The 21,274-nt window shown below is 39.6% G+C and overlaps 2 protein-coding genes across 4 annotated transcripts; one reads left to right on the top strand and one right to left on the bottom strand.

Annotated features, from left to right (window-relative positions):
- Positions 1-907: 907 nt before the first annotated feature.
- Positions 908-9,181, bottom strand: LOC139945003 (monocarboxylate transporter 12-like). Its single transcript, XM_071942229.1, has 5 exons — positions 9,033-9,181; positions 8,159-8,444; positions 4,816-4,959; positions 3,365-4,171; positions 908-2,602 (listed from the first exon to the last, which is right to left on the bottom strand). The coding sequence occupies exons 2-5, from the start codon at positions 8,388-8,390 to the stop codon at positions 2,490-2,492; spliced, it is 1,296 nt and encodes a 431-aa protein (XP_071798330.1). The 5' UTR covers positions 8,391-8,444; positions 9,033-9,181; the 3' UTR covers positions 908-2,489.
- On the top strand, positions 8,606-20,880 carry LOC139945001 (noelin-like). 3 transcript variants are annotated; one of them, XM_071942227.1, is made up of 7 exons: positions 8,606-8,648; positions 12,745-12,858; positions 16,895-17,101; positions 17,895-18,164; positions 18,784-19,009; positions 19,529-19,646; positions 20,128-20,880. In XM_071942227.1, the coding sequence occupies exons 2-7, from the start codon at positions 12,781-12,783 to the stop codon at positions 20,870-20,872; spliced, it is 1,644 nt and encodes a 547-aa protein (XP_071798328.1). In that variant the 5' UTR covers positions 8,606-8,648; positions 12,745-12,780; the 3' UTR covers positions 20,873-20,880. The 3 variants fall into 3 exon arrangements, with proteins under 3 accessions (XP_071798328.1, XP_071798325.1, XP_071798327.1); XM_071942224.1 differs by lacking the exon at positions 8,606-8,648 and adding an exon at positions 12,224-12,471; XM_071942226.1 differs by lacking the exon at positions 8,606-8,648 and adding an exon at positions 12,489-12,592.
- Positions 20,881-21,274: the final 394 nt, after the last annotated feature.

Raw genomic sequence — 21,274 nt, 5'->3', positions numbered from 1 at the left:
TGGTTGGACAAAATAAAGTAAACACTAAAGTTTGTTAATGATTTTAAGAAAATAGATTTTAAAGAAAATATGCCTTTTGCAATTCTGTTGTATTGCGCAACACAAAATTCACTACAAGTTTTTGTAAAAGTTTGTATTCAATGACATACATCTTTTAAAAATTCAAAGTTGTGATGACACACACACCCCTCATGAAAGTTGTGAATTCCAAAAAGGTGTGAGTGATTGGTGGAAACTTGGTCAAAACTTAGACGATGCGCAGATGTCTTCACTCGGAAACACTTTACCTGTTGACACTTTATTAAAATTAATCACAACAATTTATTGGGTCCGGAGAGGTAGGCAGGTGTCATTGTGGATTTTGTCCCTAGGAGGTACACACTGGCTGGAGGAGGTCTTGATTCACAAGAGGGCGCTGTTGCCATACCGGTCACCTCTATAATAACACTTTATAGAAAACAATGTTCGAATTTCGAAAATTCTCCAAAGGTATAGTCTCCCACCCAGCAGCAAACCAATCAATATTTCAGACCACTAAACCTCACATCTCTTTTTTAATTTTTGGCAGGTCAGCCGTTTGGAATTATTTTTTCCAAATAATTACCTCAGAGTAAAACCACTCAGAAAATGTGTCTTTTTAGACCTTTTCCCCAAACCGACTTGTCGACAGTTTTCATGGCACTCCACAAATTTCCAAGCTAAATAGGACCATATCTAGGGACGTAGAAACACCCGCCAACTTTACACGGAGGAGCAAAACGGCCAGCAGAGAAATAGGTAATGTCACTCAAAATTCCTATCAGAAAGCACACAAATAATTATCCGCCCAACAAGGGTGTTTTTACTTTCATCATTTTCTCGCAACTTCGATGATCAATTTTGAGCTTGGCAGCCAGAGGCTGAATTGCGTTTAAAATTACAGAGCATAAGAATTATATAAAATATACTATTTTTAAAATTAAAGAAAACCATTTAGAAATAAAAAAATATTAATGATTTAAGTACAATTATGATGAATAGGGTAGATGGCCTTAGCTTTCGATCCAAACCGGACCTTCTTCACACGCATAAAACAAGTACAAACAAACACATATCCATTTATAAAAAAAGAGAGGGGAGAGGGATTAAGGGAAGGATCCAGAAAGAAGCGGGAAATAACAGCCAATCAAAGTTTCTACTTCAGAAACAATTGGTGGCTATGAACTAATAGGAGTAAAGTGGCGAGGACAAAGGATGTTTAATATGGAAGGAAGGATTACTGGACCATAAAAGTGGTAAATGCATTGTAGGATGGTATTAAAAAATAAATAGGTATGAGTGACCTGTGGAAAAGGGGGGGGGGGGTTACTTACATGAGATAGTTATAGTAACACATTTATAAAAACTACTTAAAAAAATAATTTATACTTTATTTACAGAATATAATACAACATATAAGTCACTCAGGCAGGAGTGAAGTGGAGGGTAATGGGAAGTTATTTAACACCAGTGTTTATGTTAAGTCCAAAGGGTTTGACTGTCTTGAGTTGGTGAATCCAGTGTGATTCTCTATATTCTTGCGGTGTGTGTCATCACCATTGCAAGCTTCAATCACCAAAAGTTCAACATAATTGACACTATGATTGGGGCTGTTGAAGTGGATATGATTGGGGCTGTTGAAGTGGATAGAGACTGGATACGGTTTCTTGGTCTTTATGAAAGACTTATTATTTAAGTACAAATATAAAATACAAGATATTCAAACACTAAAATACAAAAATACTTTATATACACACTTCTTGCTAAAAACTCGGTTATGTGCTGCTATAAATTTTAATATTTTAAAAGATCATAAAATTGAAGCATGGAAAAACAGTGTCACACACTGTGGTAGACTTTATTTCAAGTCTTAGACTGTATGCGCTTATGAACTCTGCACCAGCCACGCCGATATCCCCACAGATTAATTTTCTATCACACGCTCTAACTTCGGCTAATGACGCAGGTTTATCTACAAGAGGGCGCTGTTTCAGACAATAATGTATCGAGTACCATGAGGACGACTCAAAGACAGTAGACACTATTGGTAATTGTCATAGACCAGTCTTCTCACTTGGTGTATCTCAACATATGCATAACATAATAAAACTGTGAGAATTTGAGCTCAATTGGTCGTCGAAGTTGCGAGATAATAATGAAAGAAAAAACACCTTTGTCACTCGAAGTTGTGTGCTTTTAGATGGTTGATTTCGAGACCTCAAATTCTAAATCTGAGGTCTCGAAATCAAATTCGTGGAAAATTACTTCTTTCTCGAAAACTATGTCACTATAGGGGGAACCGTTTCTCACAATGTTTTATACTATCAACCTCTCCCCATTACTCGTCACCAAGTACGGTTTTATGCCAATAATTATTTTGAGTAATTACCAATAGTGTCCACTGCCTTTAAACCAAGATCACTTTGGAACCGAGTCTAACACACTGGTGGCACATTATTTCATGATTCTCTTTACACGACATTCTTACATCTTAAGATAAACAATGGAATCAAAGGAATTGATAGCAGGATACCAATGAAGATAAATGCCCAATCGTAGTGTCCGCTCAAGTCGAATATCAAACCTAAAAGCGAAACAAAATAATTTGTAACAATTAGGGCGAGTAGAGGTAGACGAGCTTTTGTGCCTATTTTGCGTCATTGGGAAAGATCATTACGGCGACGTAGGAAATCAGCTCTCTCCCACAATGAGAAATTAACATGGGCTAGAGGAGGGTTCAAAAGAGGGCGCTATCAGAAGAAGTTTGTACACAGTTTGGAGAGGTGTCTCTCCTGGGGGGGGGGGGGGGGGGCACACATAATCATCAGCCACAATGGCAAAGTGATTTCTGCGTGCATGTAAGCTTTATAAAACAAGAACGAGCGCATTTCGTTTGTGAATGTGAAACTATAGTAATTTTTTTGAGAAGCTTGGTATACTACCAGTACTGGTAAAAATACGATTTACATGCTAATTGATTTTTGTCTCCTGAGACAATTTTCTTTTGTCATGACACTTACTCATTCTTAAAAAATTACATTGCCTCAGCAAGTAATACTCTAAGGGAATCTTTCTACCAGCATTGTCATCAAACAGTGTGAACAGTGTGTTTTTAGAATGGAAAAAAGTAACAAAAACCTTTTTATCAGCTTAACAATTTCTGCTTAGCAGAAATGAGCGAAGATACCAGTCACAAAATGTCAGGTGTACCGGTATTTCGGCTCATTGTCTAAGCATAACATGTTGCGCCAAAAAATAATGGTTGCCTCTTGGAAATAATATTAAAATGCTTGTGAAAACAAAGTGTACGTCTATGTTTAGCTTGGAAGTTTTTGTACTGACTTACCTGGAAGGAAACCAGTGCTGAAGTAGACTAGTGCTAACACAAGACCGAGCCATCCATATAAACCAACCAGCAAATCAGCTCCCATGATTTGCTTAAAAAAAAGTTCTGTAATGACAGAATTTAGTCCGGAGAAAAAGAACTGCACAAAAGATGACACCGCCAAAAGCCAAAACGAGTTTAACCATGGAGTTGCGTAGAATATCGTAGCTTGTATGCAGTAAATTATACACAACTGACCCCAGTAAGACAATGTTAATCGACTAACAAAAAAACCTTGGACGACTTTGGCTAATAAATTACCAACACCTGCAATGGTGACAATAATAGCGGCATCTACAGGGGAAATTCCTTTCGACTGAGCCATCGATACAAAGAATATTGCCCACATGTCAAAACTTGCGTAACTGCTACAGGTAATAACCGAAGCGGCCCAGAAAAGCGGATTGGCGAGAAGTTCCAAATCTAAGCTTTGGAAGACTAACTTGCAACATGAGCTACATCGATGGGAACTTCCATCATCGGGTTGAATTTCATCCTGTCGTATCACGTGATAGTCATCAGTTTGACGTGTATCTGTAGCTATAATCAGGGCGCCACACACGGCGAGATGAAACGACACACCTCCGATTAGCAACATTGTTCCCCTCCAGCCGTATGTTTCCAGTATCAGTTGGGTAAGGGGCGCAGTTACCAGAAGGGCGATGGACGAACCCGACTTCGAAATTCCAACGGCTGTTGCTAACGTCTTAGTAAACTTTCTGCCAATAGCCGCCGTAGAAAGACAATGTGCTATTCCAACTCCAGGACCTGTACATTCAAAGAGTATTATAATTAAGTTATGCGTCTGAATGAGCATATAAGTAAACGTTGTTCCTGTCCAAAGCCCATTATAAAGCCTCGTTCATACTTCCTGCGAATGCGAATACGGTACAAATTAGTGACGTTACGTCCATGTTTTCACTGCAAATGTTGTGCAGGAGATGGTGGAGCAAATGTTTGCTGATGCTTTAATACTGTCAAATGATTTTTAAAACGGCCATGCGCCCAACAGTGCTATGTGTGGTCACATTACTCATTTATTATATGACTGGCGTTTTTGTCGAGAACTTTCGGAATTGTTATCTCCAGCAATTACTTTGTTAAAAACCGCAGAGTTCTTATTTAGACCCACAAGGGTCTAAACTAAACCCATTTTCCAGGCATCATTTTATCCACGTTTGGTATGTCCTTAATTCAAGCAAACTGTATACAATTGGAACAAAAACATTTAGAATGTAAAGAAGAATTATGGTGGAAATACAGTATTATTTTTTTTAAGGTTTGCGGTAAATCCATGTAATGATAATGTCTAAATGAGTTGGGGATGGTTCTGCAAAGAGCCATTGGTTTCGACTCGACGTTTCGATCAGCAGTATGCTCTGATTGTCTTCTTGAGAAATATGTTATTTTACCTGCCAGTAGTAGCCACACAACAGCTAGCTGGCCGATACCTGTTACCAATGACCCAGCTACGCCTGCAACACCGACCATTACTCCACATATCATGATGGTAACACCAAACCCAATACTTCTGCCAATCAACCCTGCAATTGGGGCTGTAATAATATCATAAACGAGTTAAACCCCTTTCACACGAGATCAAATTAACAAGGGTCCCCAGGTAAACTGTAAAGCATGGTTGTAATCTACTGTCCAAGTTCTCTTGCAAAATCTTGTCAGACATTGCTACATTTTATAACCTTGCTAAAGTTAAAGACAGTGGACACTATTGGTAATTGTCAAAGAGTTGTCTTCACAGCTGGTGTATCTCAACATATGCATAACATAACAAACCTGTGAAATTTTGAGCTCAATCGGTCGTCGAAGTTGCGAGATAATAATGAAAGAAAAAACACCCTTGTCACATGAAGTTGTGTGCTCTCTGATGCTTGATTTCGAGACCTCACATTCAAACTTGAGGTCTCGAAATCAAATTCGATGAACATACCTTCTTTCTCGAAAACTACGACACTTCAGAGGGAGCTGCTTCTCACATTGCTTTATACTATCAACCTCTCCCCGTTACTCGTAATCAAGAAAGGTTTTATGCTAACAAATATTTTGAGTAATTACCAATAGTGTCCACTGCCGTTAAGCACGGTACACCCAGTTAAACTGCTGTAACGGTAATAGTACTTTTAGTAGTTTGTTTGCTTGATTGTTTGTCCAGTTTTACAGTCAAGGGAACTCGGCAAACTCCGACAAGGGGATCAAACACCAAGCTGGCAACAGCCATGCTCTCTCATTTTATCGACACTGTCACAAAGACACACACGTACATACTTTTGATTTTGTGTTGAACAAAGGCAACTTGAATAGAGTGGGTTTTGAACCAACGACCTTCAGATTAACGTGCCGGTAGTACAGGAGATCCCCCCCCCCCACAATAAGGCGAACTGCGTACAAACTTCTTCTGGCAGCGCCCTCTTTTGAAACTTCCTCTTCCAGCCCATGTTTAATTTCCATTTATGGACAGAATCTGCGGCGAAACAGGTTGTCCGAGGACACTTGTTCTCTATCAACTGAGCTCTAAGTACTATGATGGCGGTCTCCGTGTTTTTTTATATTTATTTTTTATTTTGACATAATACTTCCTATTTTGCACACGGAACTGTGAGGACTTGCTACTGTTGTTCTAGTTTTCACTCTTTTAAAGGATTTGGGTACTTTTTGTAACACAAAACACAGTGTCCACAGATTTACATTAAACTTACAGCGTTTGAAGATAACGATCGTAGAAAGCATACCGTAAAATATTAGTTGCTGAGGTGCTGTAGTTTTTGAGAAATGAGTAAAACAATGTCATGAAAAAAACGTTTTTACATGCTAAAATAATTTTCGTCTCATGATCACTGAGACGAACATTATTTTCGAGACATTGTTTTACTCATTTCTCAAAAGCTACATCACATCAGCAAGTAATATTTTCAGGGAAGCTTTCTACTATCATTATCTTCAAACTGTGTATGTTTAAAGTAAATCTGTGGATATTGTTTTTTGTTGTCCTATAAAAAGTACTTGAGCCTTTAAAGGCAATGGACACTTTCAGTATTATTGTGACAAAGACCAGTATTCTCACATGGTGTATCCCACATAAAAAAATGCATAAAACAAAACATCTGTGAACATTGACTCAATTTTTCATCGAATTGCAAAAGAATAATAACAGAAAAAATACCCCGTTTACGCAATTATTGTTTGTGCTTTCAGATGCAAATAAAAGGCTTCAGACCTAAAGTTTAAAAAATTGAGTGAGAAATTACCTCTTTCTCAAAAACTACGTTACTTCAGAAGGGTGCCGTTTTTCATAATGTTTTGTACCATTTACAGCCATTGCTCGTTACCAAGTAAGTTTTATGCTAAAAAAATGTTTTGAGTATTTACCAATAGTGTTCAGCACTTCAATCCCCATGTGGAGGCAGTAGTTGTATATTATGTTCAACTGTTATTTTTTCTCATCAATTAGTCTTCAATAAAAAAACTGTTTTACCAGCCTGTTTATTAAAGGCAGTGGGCACTATTGGTAATTACTCAAAATAATTATTAGCGTAAAACCTGTCTTGGTGACGAGTATAATGGGGGAGAGGTTGATGGTATAAAACATTGTGAGAAACGGCTCCCTCTGAAGTGCCATAGTTTTCGAGAAAGAAGTAATTTTCAACGAGTTTGATTTTGAGACCTCAAGTTTAGAACTTGATGTCTCGAACTATCTCAACTATGTCTCAACTATCTAAACCCACACAACTTCGTGTGACAAGGGTGTTTTCTTCTTTCATTATTATCTCGCAACTTCGATGACCAATTGAGCTCAAATTTTCACAGGTTAGTTATTTTATGCATATGTTGAGATAAACCAACTGTGAAGGCTAGTCTTTGACAATTACCAATAGTGTCCACTGCCTTTAAATCATTTTAAGATGCTGTTTATACAATAATAAAAGTTATGTCACTAAATAAACGTTTTAGTTATACTCATTATAATAGCGAGTTATAGATTTCATAATGTTTCTGCCCTGCAGACTGGTCCTTTTACACAAACTTAATGGTAGGTGTATTATTATTCAAAATGAAAACCAGCCATCCAGTTACTCTTTGTGTTCTATACAGTAATGGTGGATTGATCCTCAATAGTTGTACATGGTTTGTATACTTAGAGCTATATAGCATTATGCTTTTATAGCATGTATGTACGTGACTAAACCATGTCGCGACGGGTTGAACTTCTTGTGACTTTTTGGTTTAAAAAAAAAGGCAGGTTGTTTAAGAAAAAGCAGGTTGTTTTGCCCAAGTAATGTCTACACATCCTTTGATGCACCTTTGAATAGCTTTTTCCGGAACTGACGTGATATAAATTAGTTGTATTATTTAGTATGTACGATCTATGTTCCCCCTTTCTTGTACTGCCTTTTTACCAAAACGTCCCTTTAGTGTCTGTCTTTCTTATTTGTCCGACCTGCAGAGTCACAGAAGGAGATTTTTACAACCCTTATCTTGTCTGGTTTCTTGAAATATTACTTTTCAGAGTTTTTTTATTTTATTTATTTCTTTTAAAATCTAAAGTGAATAAATAAAGTTGTCATACAAATAAATTGAAACCAAACAAAAGTACACTAGTTCAATCCACATTTTTGATTGTGTTTGCTATTATTTTTGTTAACATTTTAATAATCAATGTGACTTTTGGACTCGAAACAAAAATCGCAGTGAAACTTTAGCTTAATTACGTGAAAAGTTTACGTTAAATAAAGTACGTACCTGCCAATCCCATAGTAGTGCCCACCATTGTTATAATCCAACCCAAAAGCGTTGTAGAGGTTACAAACTGTTGTTGCAATGAAGGTAACATTACCCCTAGTCCTTTAAAAAGAACTACCCAGAGAAAAAGGGACAACCATCTGGTAAAGACTGCAATCCAGCCAGAAAGACCGCCATCAATGGCTAAATCTTCAGCTTGTCTTTTTGTTGCCATGTCTTTAGCCGTGCTCATCCGAGGGTCATTATTCTTATAGTAAATCAGTGTCGATGTCGCATCAGATATGTCCTAAATAATGGAAAAGTAAACACTTGTTTGGATGAGGATGATTCACAAGAGGGCGCTATAAGAAGTAGTTTACAAACAGTTTGCCATACTATTCTCCGGGGAACACGGAATCTCCTGCCACACGAAAGTGCATGTTTGATAAAAAATTGCACAGTGGCTCAACTCTCCGTCCTGAACTGTGAGTGAGTTGAGACACCAGTGTGGGTAAGTTGAACCACACAACAATCAATGGGACTTTAGAAATCAGAACAAACATTCTGAAATTGGTTGATCCACGGTAAAATTGAAATGTACCCATAATTTTAATAATATGTTGATCCAAACTGCAATTTTAAAATTATTCCCAACAATTTTCTTAATGAATTCTGAAAATTATATTTTATCATGGCTAAGTCCTATGTTCAACTTTCCCCATGCTCATAGACTCAACTCTCCGTAAAGAGAGCCATTTTGACATGTGACTTAATTTTGATTTTTAACAATCGAATTAGATCCATATTACCATAATAAACAACAATATTTAGGCTATATATTGGACACATTGTCACTTCATTCAGTGCTAAACATAAGTAATAGAAAGGGTCTTACCTGGCGTTCCAACAATAATTCACTTTTTAGTGGAGTTTAGATGTTCTTGTCACTCCCACTTTGAGCACGTACCTCTCACATTCAGTTGAAGCCCAAAAGAATGTTTGGTTAGACACTACCAACTCAACCACTCTATGGGATAGAGTTTAACATCTAACATTTAACATCTGTTATTCTAGACATATTTTACAAAGTGTTGAGGTTATTATTATTCCGAGTTTTTGGCATGACGTCAATCACCCTTAGTGTTATTTCTATGACCATGGCTGACATATTATCAAATACACAGAACGATGTCCATGGCATGTTTGTGTGTGTGTTGAAATTGGTCGGGTCAGTGAGCTCATTGTAACTTTGTTTATTTAATTCTTTCAGTCCAAATATCATCGTAAACGTACGATTTATTTTATGTAGGCCTTAACTCATAAAAACAAAATCCGTGTGCTGTTAGATGCCTAAAAAAAGACTTCAGGACCGAAGTCTTTGAGAAGGTTCAAATAATTGAGTGGAATAATTACCTCTTTCTCAGAAACTACGTTACTTTAGAGGGAGCCGTTCTCACACAGATTTCTCGTTACTAAATCAGGTTTTATGTCGTTCAGTATATTACCAAGTGTGTCACGTGCGTTTCCCAAATTGATTACTGTGACTTTTTGAAGCAATACAAGTTCTCAACGAGACACCTCCGGAACACGTGAAGAGGTTCATAACATAACGATACGCAACCATACCCACAGGCAACCATTCACCAGAGCAGAGTTGACTGGTACCTTTATAGCTTTTTTCCCAAGAGCTGTACGGATTTTTGAACAGGCTACCTGTGCCTGGTCACTGAAACAAACCCGCAAGGGTTTCAGAGCGAAGCACTACCATCTATAAGAGGGATGGAGCTTCCAATCTCTCTCAGGACAAACTGACAATCGCATAATCGGATATTAAGCACAATTCTGATCGCACAAGCACAAAGCACAAATGGATTTTGCAGCCCACCCTATCAAGGAAAGCAGCATTGCTTTTAAAGGCAGTCGACACTATTGGTAACTATTCAAATAATTCTAAGCATAAAACCCTACTTGGTAACGAGTAAAGGGGAGCTGATGATAGTATAAAACATTGTAACTGCTCCATCTGAAGTAACGTAGTTTTCAAGACGCACGGATCCCCTCGGAGCCGTCTCGTCCGACACTCAATCACACACCCAACACACATCTACATTCAGAGCAGCCCCTCGTGCTTCTACGCCTACCTCAGCGGCATGGATCCCCTCGGAGCCGACCCGGAGTTGGGATGACAGGGTACGGACTAGACAATCCGACCATCACTTCGGCACTGGAGGAGGAGCTGATGGAGTGGGGGAGGTTTGCGACCACTCGGAACGCCCTCCAACCATTCCATCGAACCCAGAGCGAGACAAGCCATATGGAATGGGGCGTTGTGACAGCCCGAAACGACCCCTTTCTCCCTTCCTACCTTCGGAGGCAACCAACGAACCGACAACACCGGCAAGAGGCCGGAAGCGACGCACCAGAACCCGCAACTTCACCTCGTCCGCCGGAACTGAGAGATCTCTTCTTCCTGCATGGGGGTCGGGCCGGAAGAAGAGGACCAACTCCTCTCGGAGCGGCCTCTGACACCACCTCCCTCGGCGGCGCAGGGTAGCTCCGACCAGGACCGTTCCGTTGGAGCAGAGGACACGGACACTCTGAACACCTGGCCGGAGGGCGAGTCAACCACCGAGACACCTTCACCACACTTGCACAGGACTGAGATGCAGCTGATGATGATGATCCATACAAATAAGCCTCGCTAAGATAATAATAAGATAAGAACTTCAAAATCCCACACTTGGGAAATTTAAACTGGCCTTGATTCAGACAAAACACTACAACATTTATAACAATAAACAGACAGATTGATAACAAAGAAACAGTAATTGTAAAACGAATGGAATGCAATTACCGTCAGAGCAAGGGATCCGACTTCATTCAAGTCTAACCAACCTTGACGCAGAATAATTAGCCTCACCGATCACAGTGAAAATAACATTAAACAATAATGTACAGTATTTTTCAACGAGGGGATATTTTCAAGCACGCAATATTTGCTGTCCATTGTACACAGCTAATGTAATAACACGAACTTCATTAGCATTTTCGACTGAGCAGGAAGACTAAAGGCAAGTCGGTCCTATGGCAGTTGCCTTGGTAGTTAACGAGTAGCATAGGCCTACATGAGAACATTGAAAACATCGTGGACATCACATAAACAACGGTCTAAATATGATGATGTAGAAAACACCCATTGAAATGTTATATTTGATGATAAATAAATAAAATCAATTTCCTGTTAAAGCAATCGCACACAATCAGTGAATAGTATTGTCAAAAGGCCACACTTCGTGTATCACAACTTATATATAAAAATAATAACAAACCTGTGGAAATTTAGGCTCAATCGGTCATCGGAGTTGGGAGAAAATAAAGGGAAAATCCACCCTTGTTTCTGCACGTTTCGTTCGCCTTTTCTCGATTTTTTTTTATCGAGAACTGATAATTGTTTTAATGTTTTCTCACAAAGTAAAGCATTTCATGGAATAATGTTTCAAGGGAAGTCTTTCACCTTTACATTGACTTCCACCTTAACCCTGTAAGTTATTTTCAAATCTGTGAATTTAAATTTTTGTTCTGTTCAGTAATTGTCCAAATCGCTTAGCGAGCGTTTTATTACTTTTTTTTTTTTTAAATGATGATGTCATGTGTAATCGGGTTTTAATTGTTCTCTCCTGACCCAAATGGCCGATCGATCTCGAAGTTCTTCAGGTTTGTCAGTTTATGTATGGTGGATGAAGTAAAGTGCTTGTTAGCAAAAACAAACAATGTAACCTTCTTTATAAGTATATCTAGCGAGTAAATCTGACTTATTTAAGCATTGTGTGCACAATTCAGTTTCAGAGACTAAAATCCTAATCTCAAAATGACGTATGGTGTAAACGTTCCCGAAAGAAACCCATGATATGAATGCGCACAAAAGCCCTGAAACTTAAAAGGAAGGTTAACAAAAAGGGGGGGGGGGGTTGGGGGGGGGGGAGAGTGGGGTCTTAGCATTGCATGCAAATAGGGCTCAACTCAGTTCCATATACTAGGCGTCAATCCGAATATGACGTTAGTATGAACATTGTGAACGTTTATCCCAAACCTAGGATCCGACTTGATTCAAGTCTTTTGACACGGAGAATCCTCACCGACCTCAGTGAAAATGACATTTTCCAAAAAGGGGATTTTTGTTAGCACGCAACCTTTAATTAGATGCATGGGAATGTTGCTAGGTGCCACGAATTCTATACATAAGCATTTTCGAACCGAACGACCAGACATTTGTGGCGGTTTTACGACTTCATGCAAATCGACAGTGGCTCAACAGAGTGCATCCTTATTATAAGGTAAGTGTACAGGGGAGTGGTGGTTTAATATTGCGTGTGCAAAATGGGAACAATTCATTTCGCGAGATTGAAATTTACTCCAAAATGACGATGTGAGACTACGCCAACAAGAATAACCATAGTAACCCCGCACAACAAATCCCTAACATTTCGTTTTTGTCTTCACTTGAATGTGTCTGATGCTTATTTTGGTTTGTTTTTCAATGTTTGTAGAGTGTACCAAAATGGAACGAATTTATTGTTCATAACTTTGTTATATTGTTTCTATTTCAGAACAGCAGAATTGTGACAACTGTGTTTTGTTCCAACATGGCGGCGATGAAAGCCTTCAAGATGATGGCGTTGCTAGCAGTATCAGCCAATTTGCTCCATTCCGCCAATGCATGGGTAATTACACTAATTAAAAAGCGGCAGGGACACCACATCAGATATACATGTATTGTATTGTTTCTTGAACATCTCTTATTAGGCGCAACAAATGCTTATTAATAATGATTTTATTATGTTAATGAGCTGAGGGGCTAATAATAGAAATCACTCTTACATTTGAATTGTGAGAGTGGTGCGGGGAGCGCGAGCTAAAATGTCGAAAAGGGGGCTGCACCTCGACAATAAAATTGTGACCAACGCCCCACTCTCCGCGCCGATGTTTTATACCGCTTAACACGTTCAAACATTGGATACACTGTTTATATTAAATAAAACAAAGAAATCAACAACAGAACCACCAACAGGAGAAGTATGTCAGAATGTGCTTGGTATATAGAAAATTATCATAAGACACTGAGATGTGTTTGTGGGGCTGATAGTTAAGTTAACTTGCAGCTGCTGCTTTCGAATAAAATGTTGATTTTCTTGTTTTTTAAATTCAATATAAATAGCGACTTATACCCAGCGATGACATTCCAACCATAGCTAACACGATGTTTTGTATAATAATTAATTTGAATATTTTTAAACAAATAATGTAAACTGTAAAAACGTAAATCTACATAACTGGCTCCTTGTTAAATTAATGGTCAGAACAGAAACATTTTGTGTTCTTCAATTAAAGCCGAAAAACGATCAACGTTGATTCAAATGCAGACATACTGATCGAAACGTTGGGTTTTGATCTTAAACTGTATACTAATCTAAACTGCTAAGTGAAGTGTGATGTCACCAAACAAGTGAACATAAATATTGACAATGAAAACTCATCTTAGAATGAATCCTAGTGCTTTGTCAAGTCAAAACTAGGTCTATTTATCTTTGTCAAGTCAAAACTAGGTCTATCCATCGAGTTACTTTTAAGTCTGTTTTGTTTGTTTGATGTAAATTTTACTAACTGTTATTTGCTGTAACTTTTTTATGGATTTTTGCTGTAGTTTACGCATTTTGATTGTTTTCGGATGGATTAATTTTCATATTTTTAATTTTCTTACTGGTATGGTCCTGGACAGAGCGCAATATAAGTTCAATAAATTATTATTATTACTGCACCCCGTGCCCTCTGTCCGTGTCTGGGAGGGTGCGCTCGTGCAGAACAATTTATAGCTCCATGTCCCACACAATCCAGCATTGATCATGACAATACAACCATTTTTAGTTTGTAAAGAAGGGCTCCGTTTGAGCAGACTCTTGATAAACAAACTTCACCTCAGCACCTTTGCCTGGAGGATACGTCGGGTACGTTCCCAATGTGAATAGCTTTACACAATACACACTCTATTCAATACATATCATTATGTATACCAAAACGTTTTTTGTATGTTCATAGTTGCTTAAAGGCAGGGTTATATACTATTGGTAAAATTACAAAGACCAGCCTCCTCACTTGGAGTATCCCTGCATGTGTATCAACAAACATGTGAAACTTTGGACTCAATCGAAGAAAGACAAAAAAGTTGCAAACAACTATGCTTTCATACGTCTGAGAAAGGATTCATGCCTGAAACCTTCATAAGATTCTTTTTTTTTTAATAAAAAAAATTACCCCTTTCTCTGAAGAAAAAAATAACGTTACTTGCATTTTCAACATTGATTTTAGTATCAACAGCTCTCAACAGTGTTTTTTACCAAGTAAGTTTTTGTGGTTATATATGTTTGGATTAATACCAAAAGTAAACAAAGGAGCACACCGTTTCTCATTCGGGGAATTTTGTATAGCAGGCAATCCTTCTGTAGTTGCATGATACACTTCCACAAACAAGGCCACGTTACATGGTAAATCGTGACATTTTGCTTTGCTCTTCTGCTAGTTGACCTTTTTTTCGACGTTTATAAACGGAAGTGGGAAGGGAAGATGTATTTTCTCTTTTTTTTCAAAACACTTGGTTCTATTTGTCATGTTCTCGGTTTCAACTACTTTGTAGACAGACTTACGCAAACTTTAGCCCATAGACTTCCTATTATCCCTCATTCGTTAATTAAGCATTTTTTTTGCAACAGCTCTCTTTGGTTTTATACACAATTTCCAACTGTGGACCTTTCCCGAACCGTGGACCCTATTGTCCTCTTTTGTTATAGGCTCCCGGCTTGAATAATACCTTCTCACATACAGCATGCCCTTACAAGAAAAGAAGGGAAAAAAACTACTGGGAGGCAGGGCATGCAGCATCAAGCAAGCAAGCAAGCAAGCAAGCAAGCAAGCAAGCAAGCAAGCAAGCAAGCAAGCAAGCAAGCAAGCAAGCAAGCAAGCAAGCAAGCAAGCAAGCAAGCAAGCAAGCAAGCAAGCAAGCAAGCAAGCAAGCAAGCAAGCAAGCAAGCAAGCAAGCAAGCAAGCAAGCAAGCAAGCAAGCAAGCAAGCAAGCAAGCAAGCAAGCAAGCAAGCAAGCAAGCAAGCAAGCAAGCAAGCAAGCAAGCAAGCAAGCAAGCAAGCAAGCAAGCAAGCAAGCAAGCAAGCAAGCAAGCAAGCAAGCAAGCAAGCAAGCAAGCAAGCAAGCAAGCAAGCAAGCAAGCAAGCAAGCAAGCAAGCAAGCAAGCAAGCAAGCAAGCAAGCAAGCAAGCAAGCAAGCAAGCAAGCAAGCAAGCAAGCAAGCAAGCAAGCAAGCAAGCAAGCAAGCAAGCAAGCAAGCAAGCAAGCAAGCAAGCAAGCAAGCAAGCAAGCAAGCAAGCAAGCAAGCAAGCAAGCAAGCAAGCAAGCAAGCAAGCAAGCAAGCAAGCAAGCAAGCAAGCAAGCAAGCAAGCAAGCAAGCAAGCAAGCAAGCAAGCAAGCAAGCAAGCAAGCAAGCAAGCAAGCAAGCAAGCAAGCAAGCAAGCAAGCAAGCAAGCAAGCAAGCAAGCAAGCAAGCAAGCAAGCAAGCAAGCAAGCAAGCAAGCAAGCAAGCAAGCAAGCAAGCAAGCAAGCAAGCAAGCAAGCAAGCAAGCAAGCAAGCAAGCAAGCAAGCAAGCAAGCAAGCAAGCAAGCAAGCAAGCAAGCAAGCAAGCAAGCAAGCAAGCAAGCAAGCAAGCAAGCAAGCAAGCAAGCAAGCAAGCAAGCAAGCAAGCAAGCAAGCAAGCAAGCAAGCAAGCAAGCAAGCAAGCAAGCAAGCAAGCAAGCAAGCAAGCAAGCAAGCAAGCAAGCAAGCAAGCAAGCAAGCAAGCAAGCAAGCAAGCAAGCAAGCAAGCAAGCAAGCAAGCAAGCAAGCAAGCAAGCAAGCAAGCAAGCAAGCAAGCAAGCAAGCAAGCAAGCAAGCAAGCAAGCAAGCAAGCAAGCAAGCAAGCAAGCAAGCAAGCAAGCAAGCAAGCAAGCAAGCAAGCAAGCAAGCAAGCAAGCAAGCAAGCAAGCAAGCAAGCAAGCAAGCAAGCAAGCAAGCAAGCAAGCAAGCAAGCAAGCAAGCAAGCAAGCAAGCAAGCAAGCAAGCAAGCAAGCAAGCAAGCAAGCAAGCAAGCAAGCAAGCAAGCAAGCAAGCAAGCAAGCAAGCAAGCAAGCAAGCAAGCAAGCAAGCAAGCAAGCAAGCAAGCAAGCAAGCAAGCAAGCAAGCAAGCAAGCAAGCAAGCAAGCAAGCAAGCAAGCAAGCAAGCAAGCAAGCAAGCAAGCAAGCAAGCAAGCAAGCAAGCAAGCAAGCAAGCAAGCAAGCAAGCAAGCAAGCAAGCAAGCAAGCAAGCAAGCAAGCAAGCAAGCAAGCAAGCAAGCAAGCAAGCAAGCAAGCAAGCAAGCAAGCAAGCAAGCAAGCAAGCAAGCAAGCAAGCAAGCAAGCAAGCAAGCAAGCAGACATAACAAAATAACAAATCATGCTCCTTACTACCATGACCCGTGCACCTCTCCATCATAAATTTCTAACAAACATCATTACAACTACAAAAAAATACAAGAAATACGTTACAAATGTACTATTGTTAAAAAAACCTGAATAACGAACAAGTGAAGAAATGAAAGAAATAGAAAAGAAAAGAAGAAAGAATAATATTATTAAAGATGACACATGAACTAACAATGATAATAACCGTGTTTTCCTTACAGACAACAGCTGAAGGACCACAAACAACAACATACCCCGCACCTTACATGACTGACCACGTGACTGAACAGGTGACTAACTACCACCTGACCGGGGATCGACCAGGGGAAGCCCCCTGTCGTTGCTCGATCCAAACACCCATTCCCGTAGTATGTACGGACTATCAAACACAAAACAACTCGGAGAAACTACTGGAGATTCGACATTGGGTAAGACTTTGGATTTCATAAATATCTCCTAACGTTGAATTGAATATTTCTTATGCATTGTTCCCGTTGGATTTGTTTTTCATCCTATTTAGAAATGGTTCAAACATTTTTTCTTATCAGAGTTTATCCGTAACCAGAAGTGTTTCGATTGATTGGTCACCACTGGCCAAAAGCAGAAACCATTATTTGTTACAATCTTGCAGCTGCGAAAACGAACCTCTCAATCAATCAATCAAACGTAATTTGTATAGCGCCTAAATCAAAAGTTTGCTCAAAGGCGCTGAGGCACAGAAGAAATAACAAGTCATTGATGGTAGGCCTCCTGAAACAAGTGGGCTTTCAGAAGTGCCTTGAATGTGTTGAGTGATGTTGTGTCCCTGATGTGATTGGGAAGTTAATTCCAGAGTTTGGGTCCATATACCGAGAAGGCTCTATCGGCAAAAGTGATGTGACTTGTTCTTGGAACTACAAAGTATGGTGAACAGGAGCTGTTTGACCGAAGGAGTCTCCGTTCAGCACCAACTTGCAGAATGTCTATGATGTAATGAGGGGCTTGTTGATGTAAGGCCTTGAACATGAGAACGATGACCTTGAAGTCGATCCTTTGTTGGATGGGGAGCCAGTGAAGTGTGATGAGTTCCGGGGTGATAGAGTCGAACTTGCGTTTCTTTGTGAACTTGAAGTGGAATATACCTCAAATAATTACTAAAATATTCAAATGAAATTTGATATAAATTCCGAATTATTAGTTAAAACAGAATAACAGGTTCTCACTTGTTTTGGTTATGAATAGATAACTAACCTGACACTTGAGGTTGGTCAACTATACGAGAAGGCAACATGGCAATCAGACCTCATCGCTACCTTCCAGGACAACCTAGACGAAGCTACCGAGAAATTCACCCTCATGGAGGGTGGACAGCTTCTAGTCACCCGGACTGAGATTGAGGGCGTACGCCAGAATGTTCGTAGTATGGCTTCTGCGCTGTACACACTGCAGCAGTGGCAAGGGATCGCATCTGATGCTGTACAATTAGGGAGAATTCGGGCCATTATGAGAGATGTAAATATTGAAGAGTAGAAACTTAAAGCCCGGTTCATACTTCCTGAGAATGAGAATAAAAAAGAGATGCGAATTTTGCAGCGAATGTTTCGCAGGGGTTACCCACTAGTCAACTGTAATTCGTATTGTTGGTTGCGAATTAAATTTAGTCCGTGACACACATTGTTTCGCTTTCGCACGTAGTATGGACCATGCTTTAAGTTAGTATTAATAACTAAAGAGACGTAATGGAAAAGGAGAACAGAGTGTTTATTTACTGTTTTTGTATTGTATTGTAGTGTATGTTTCTCAGAAACTGGAACATACCCCATAACCCTGTGGAGGGTAACATCAGTATTATAATAACACAATTAATTTAGTAATGGTACAGAAAGATATAGGAGTGTGAACTTTGAACAAAACACATTATGTTAAGCTTAATCACGCAGTTTGATTCCCTTTAAAAACAATTCATACAACAGTCATAAGAAATTTCTTTTCGCAGTTTAAGGGTTTTCTGCATTGCTTTTGGCTTTTGTTCACACCTCATTTTGTGACTGAACTCTAGACATTGGTTTCAGGTGAATAAATGTTTCGTTTCAAATGATTAGTTTGTTTCATTCATGTTGCTTCACCAAAGGTTTCAAACATCAGCACTGTTGTGGATACCATGATAGAGCTTGATAACAGCGATGGCCTAGGCGGTTTGCAGCAGCAAATCACTGAGTTGTCTGGTCAGCTTCGGACATGCAACGCTGGACAGCCTCCTCCTGCCGTGGGAACAGCGACTGTGAGTCCCGGTACCGAACAGGGTTCAGACGGTGATCAAACACTGCCAGAGAATTGGCCAGAGAAGGCAAAACAAGGTTAAGTATTATCTGCCACTTTTAAGTTAAAACAAGTGCCCGGCAGTGTTGTATGGTCAAGGCCAGAGTGTCGAGGGGGAGACCGGTCTTAAGACCCGCAAGTGGCCGGGTTGGCGTAATGGTATTATTTATAACAGCTTAAACCTCTATCGGACCCTGGTTCAAAACCAACTAGGGGTACTATGTGGATTGGGTTTTCCCCTCCCACGTCTTAAACTGAAACTTCCTTTCTCTTTTTCACTCCGTTGGGTTCTTGGCTACTACTGTGTAACTTCGCTTTTCTGAGATTTCCATTAACAGAATAGTTTTTTTTCTGGGATTTTTCTCTCACATAAAAAAAATTAAATTTCTCTCAAAGTTTTTGTTTCCGTTGGTTTCTTTGCTACTACATTGATTACATTATCTGCATGTGTTGCAAGGATGAAATTAGACCAACGTCTGAAAACAAGTCTACATCTGTAATTACATACTTCACAAAATGCATAACAAGTGTGTGGTAACCATCTCTCCTTACCACAGATAGCTGCGGGAGACTAGTCTCCATTTCAGAACCCTACACTGTACGAGGAAATTTGGATCAACATGGAGTGTGGGTCAGGGACCCGCTAGTGAATCCAGACAATGTGTATTATCACAGGTAAGTTTAGGAAGTGACACACAACGATTGGAACGTTCGCATTGGACTTCTTGTACTTGTGAAGTTAACATTGTTAATTTACGTTATATACATGTGGACCTGATAACAACATAAGTCTACATAGGTATAGGGACTTGAAACAATATGTGTACTAACACAAGTCCACACAGTGTCATTATTACAGTCCTGAAGAATATGATAACTGTACAGAACAAATGAAACTCATAACAGGGAATGCAACCGAGCTGTGTGATTTCCAATTATTCACTACCATATGGGGACTGTGAACAAATCAGAAAATAGATCACAAGAAGGAAATTCTAAAGACTGGGGTGCTCCACAAGGAAGTTTGTACAGAGTTAAAGGAGGTTTTTTAACTACATGGACAAAGGAAATAACAAAATGTGTCTCCCCAGGGATGCTATCAAACTGAGGTGTGTCAAACACACTTATTTTAACATCAATTTCCATATTTTTGCAGGTATGGTTCCTCAAGTCAAACTGCTCCGTTTGGAGGTAGTATGAATGTGGGTGCCTTCCAGAGGTCTAAAACCAATTCAATTGAAGGAGAAGCTCTCCAACACATCGAAGAGGCTATCATCTATAATGGCTCCCTCTTTGCTTACTCCGAGGAAAGAGTTCAATATCAAGAGCGTATCGATGATTATTATTATGGTAGCTACTACACACGGACGCGAGAAAGGATAGACAAGACACTGTCTAAGATCACTTGGAACTCACCACCCGACTCCAATAACGTCACCATCTCTCCAGATGACGAGGTGATTTCACTAAACACTTCGTCAGATACACCCCTCGATCGACAACCTTACACCGGCCCTAATGATGTTCCGAAGATGGACCTGAGCGTAGATGAAAGTGGACTTTGGGTGATGTACGGTAGCGATCTGGAGATGCTGGTCGTTAGTAAAGTAGATGAAGAAACTCTGGAGTTTGAGCGTACAGTGGAGAGCGCCTACCCGAAGAACCGTGTTGGGAACTGTTTCATCATCTGTAAGAAGGTCTACTGTCTTATCAGTGTCACTAGGTACGACTCTAGGGTGGCTTTCTTCATGGACACTGACAGTGGCTTCGAAGGATTCGTCAATGTCCCTTTCATCATCAAGTACGGGAGCCTATCATCGATCGAGTATAACCCACGTGACCAGCTGCTGTATGGCTGGGACAATGGCCATGCTGTTGTCTACAGTCTTACATTCGAGTAAAGCTCGTTTGAGTTCCACACAGACATAAGCTTAAAGGCCCTGGACACTATTGGTAATTACTCAAACTAATTGTTGGCATAAAAACTAACTTGATTGTGACCAATGGAGAGCTGTTGATAAAATTGCAAGAAACGGCTCCCGCTGAAGTAACATAGTTTTTGAGAGAGAGGTAATTTCCCACTCAAACCATAAAATGCATCAACCGATGGTCTATGGTTTTTAATAAACCATCTCAAATTAAATCAAAAGAAAAAGTAGATAAGAAAGTGATCACAAATTTTATCAGGAAAATGCAAGTTGCATTTATTTGTTGTCATTGCATCAAGCGGATTAAAATAATGCAATTTTATACACTTTGATCATGGGCCCTACGATGGAAGTATGTTTGGTTTAAGGCAATAG

Source organism: Asterias amurensis, chromosome 12, assembly GCF_032118995.1.
Source record: "Asterias amurensis chromosome 12, ASM3211899v1".
Taxonomy (NCBI): Eukaryota; Metazoa; Echinodermata; class Asteroidea; order Forcipulatida; family Asteriidae; genus Asterias; species Asterias amurensis.
Note: the sequence above shows the minus strand (reverse complement) of the source record. Positions and strands in the feature narration are given on the sequence as shown.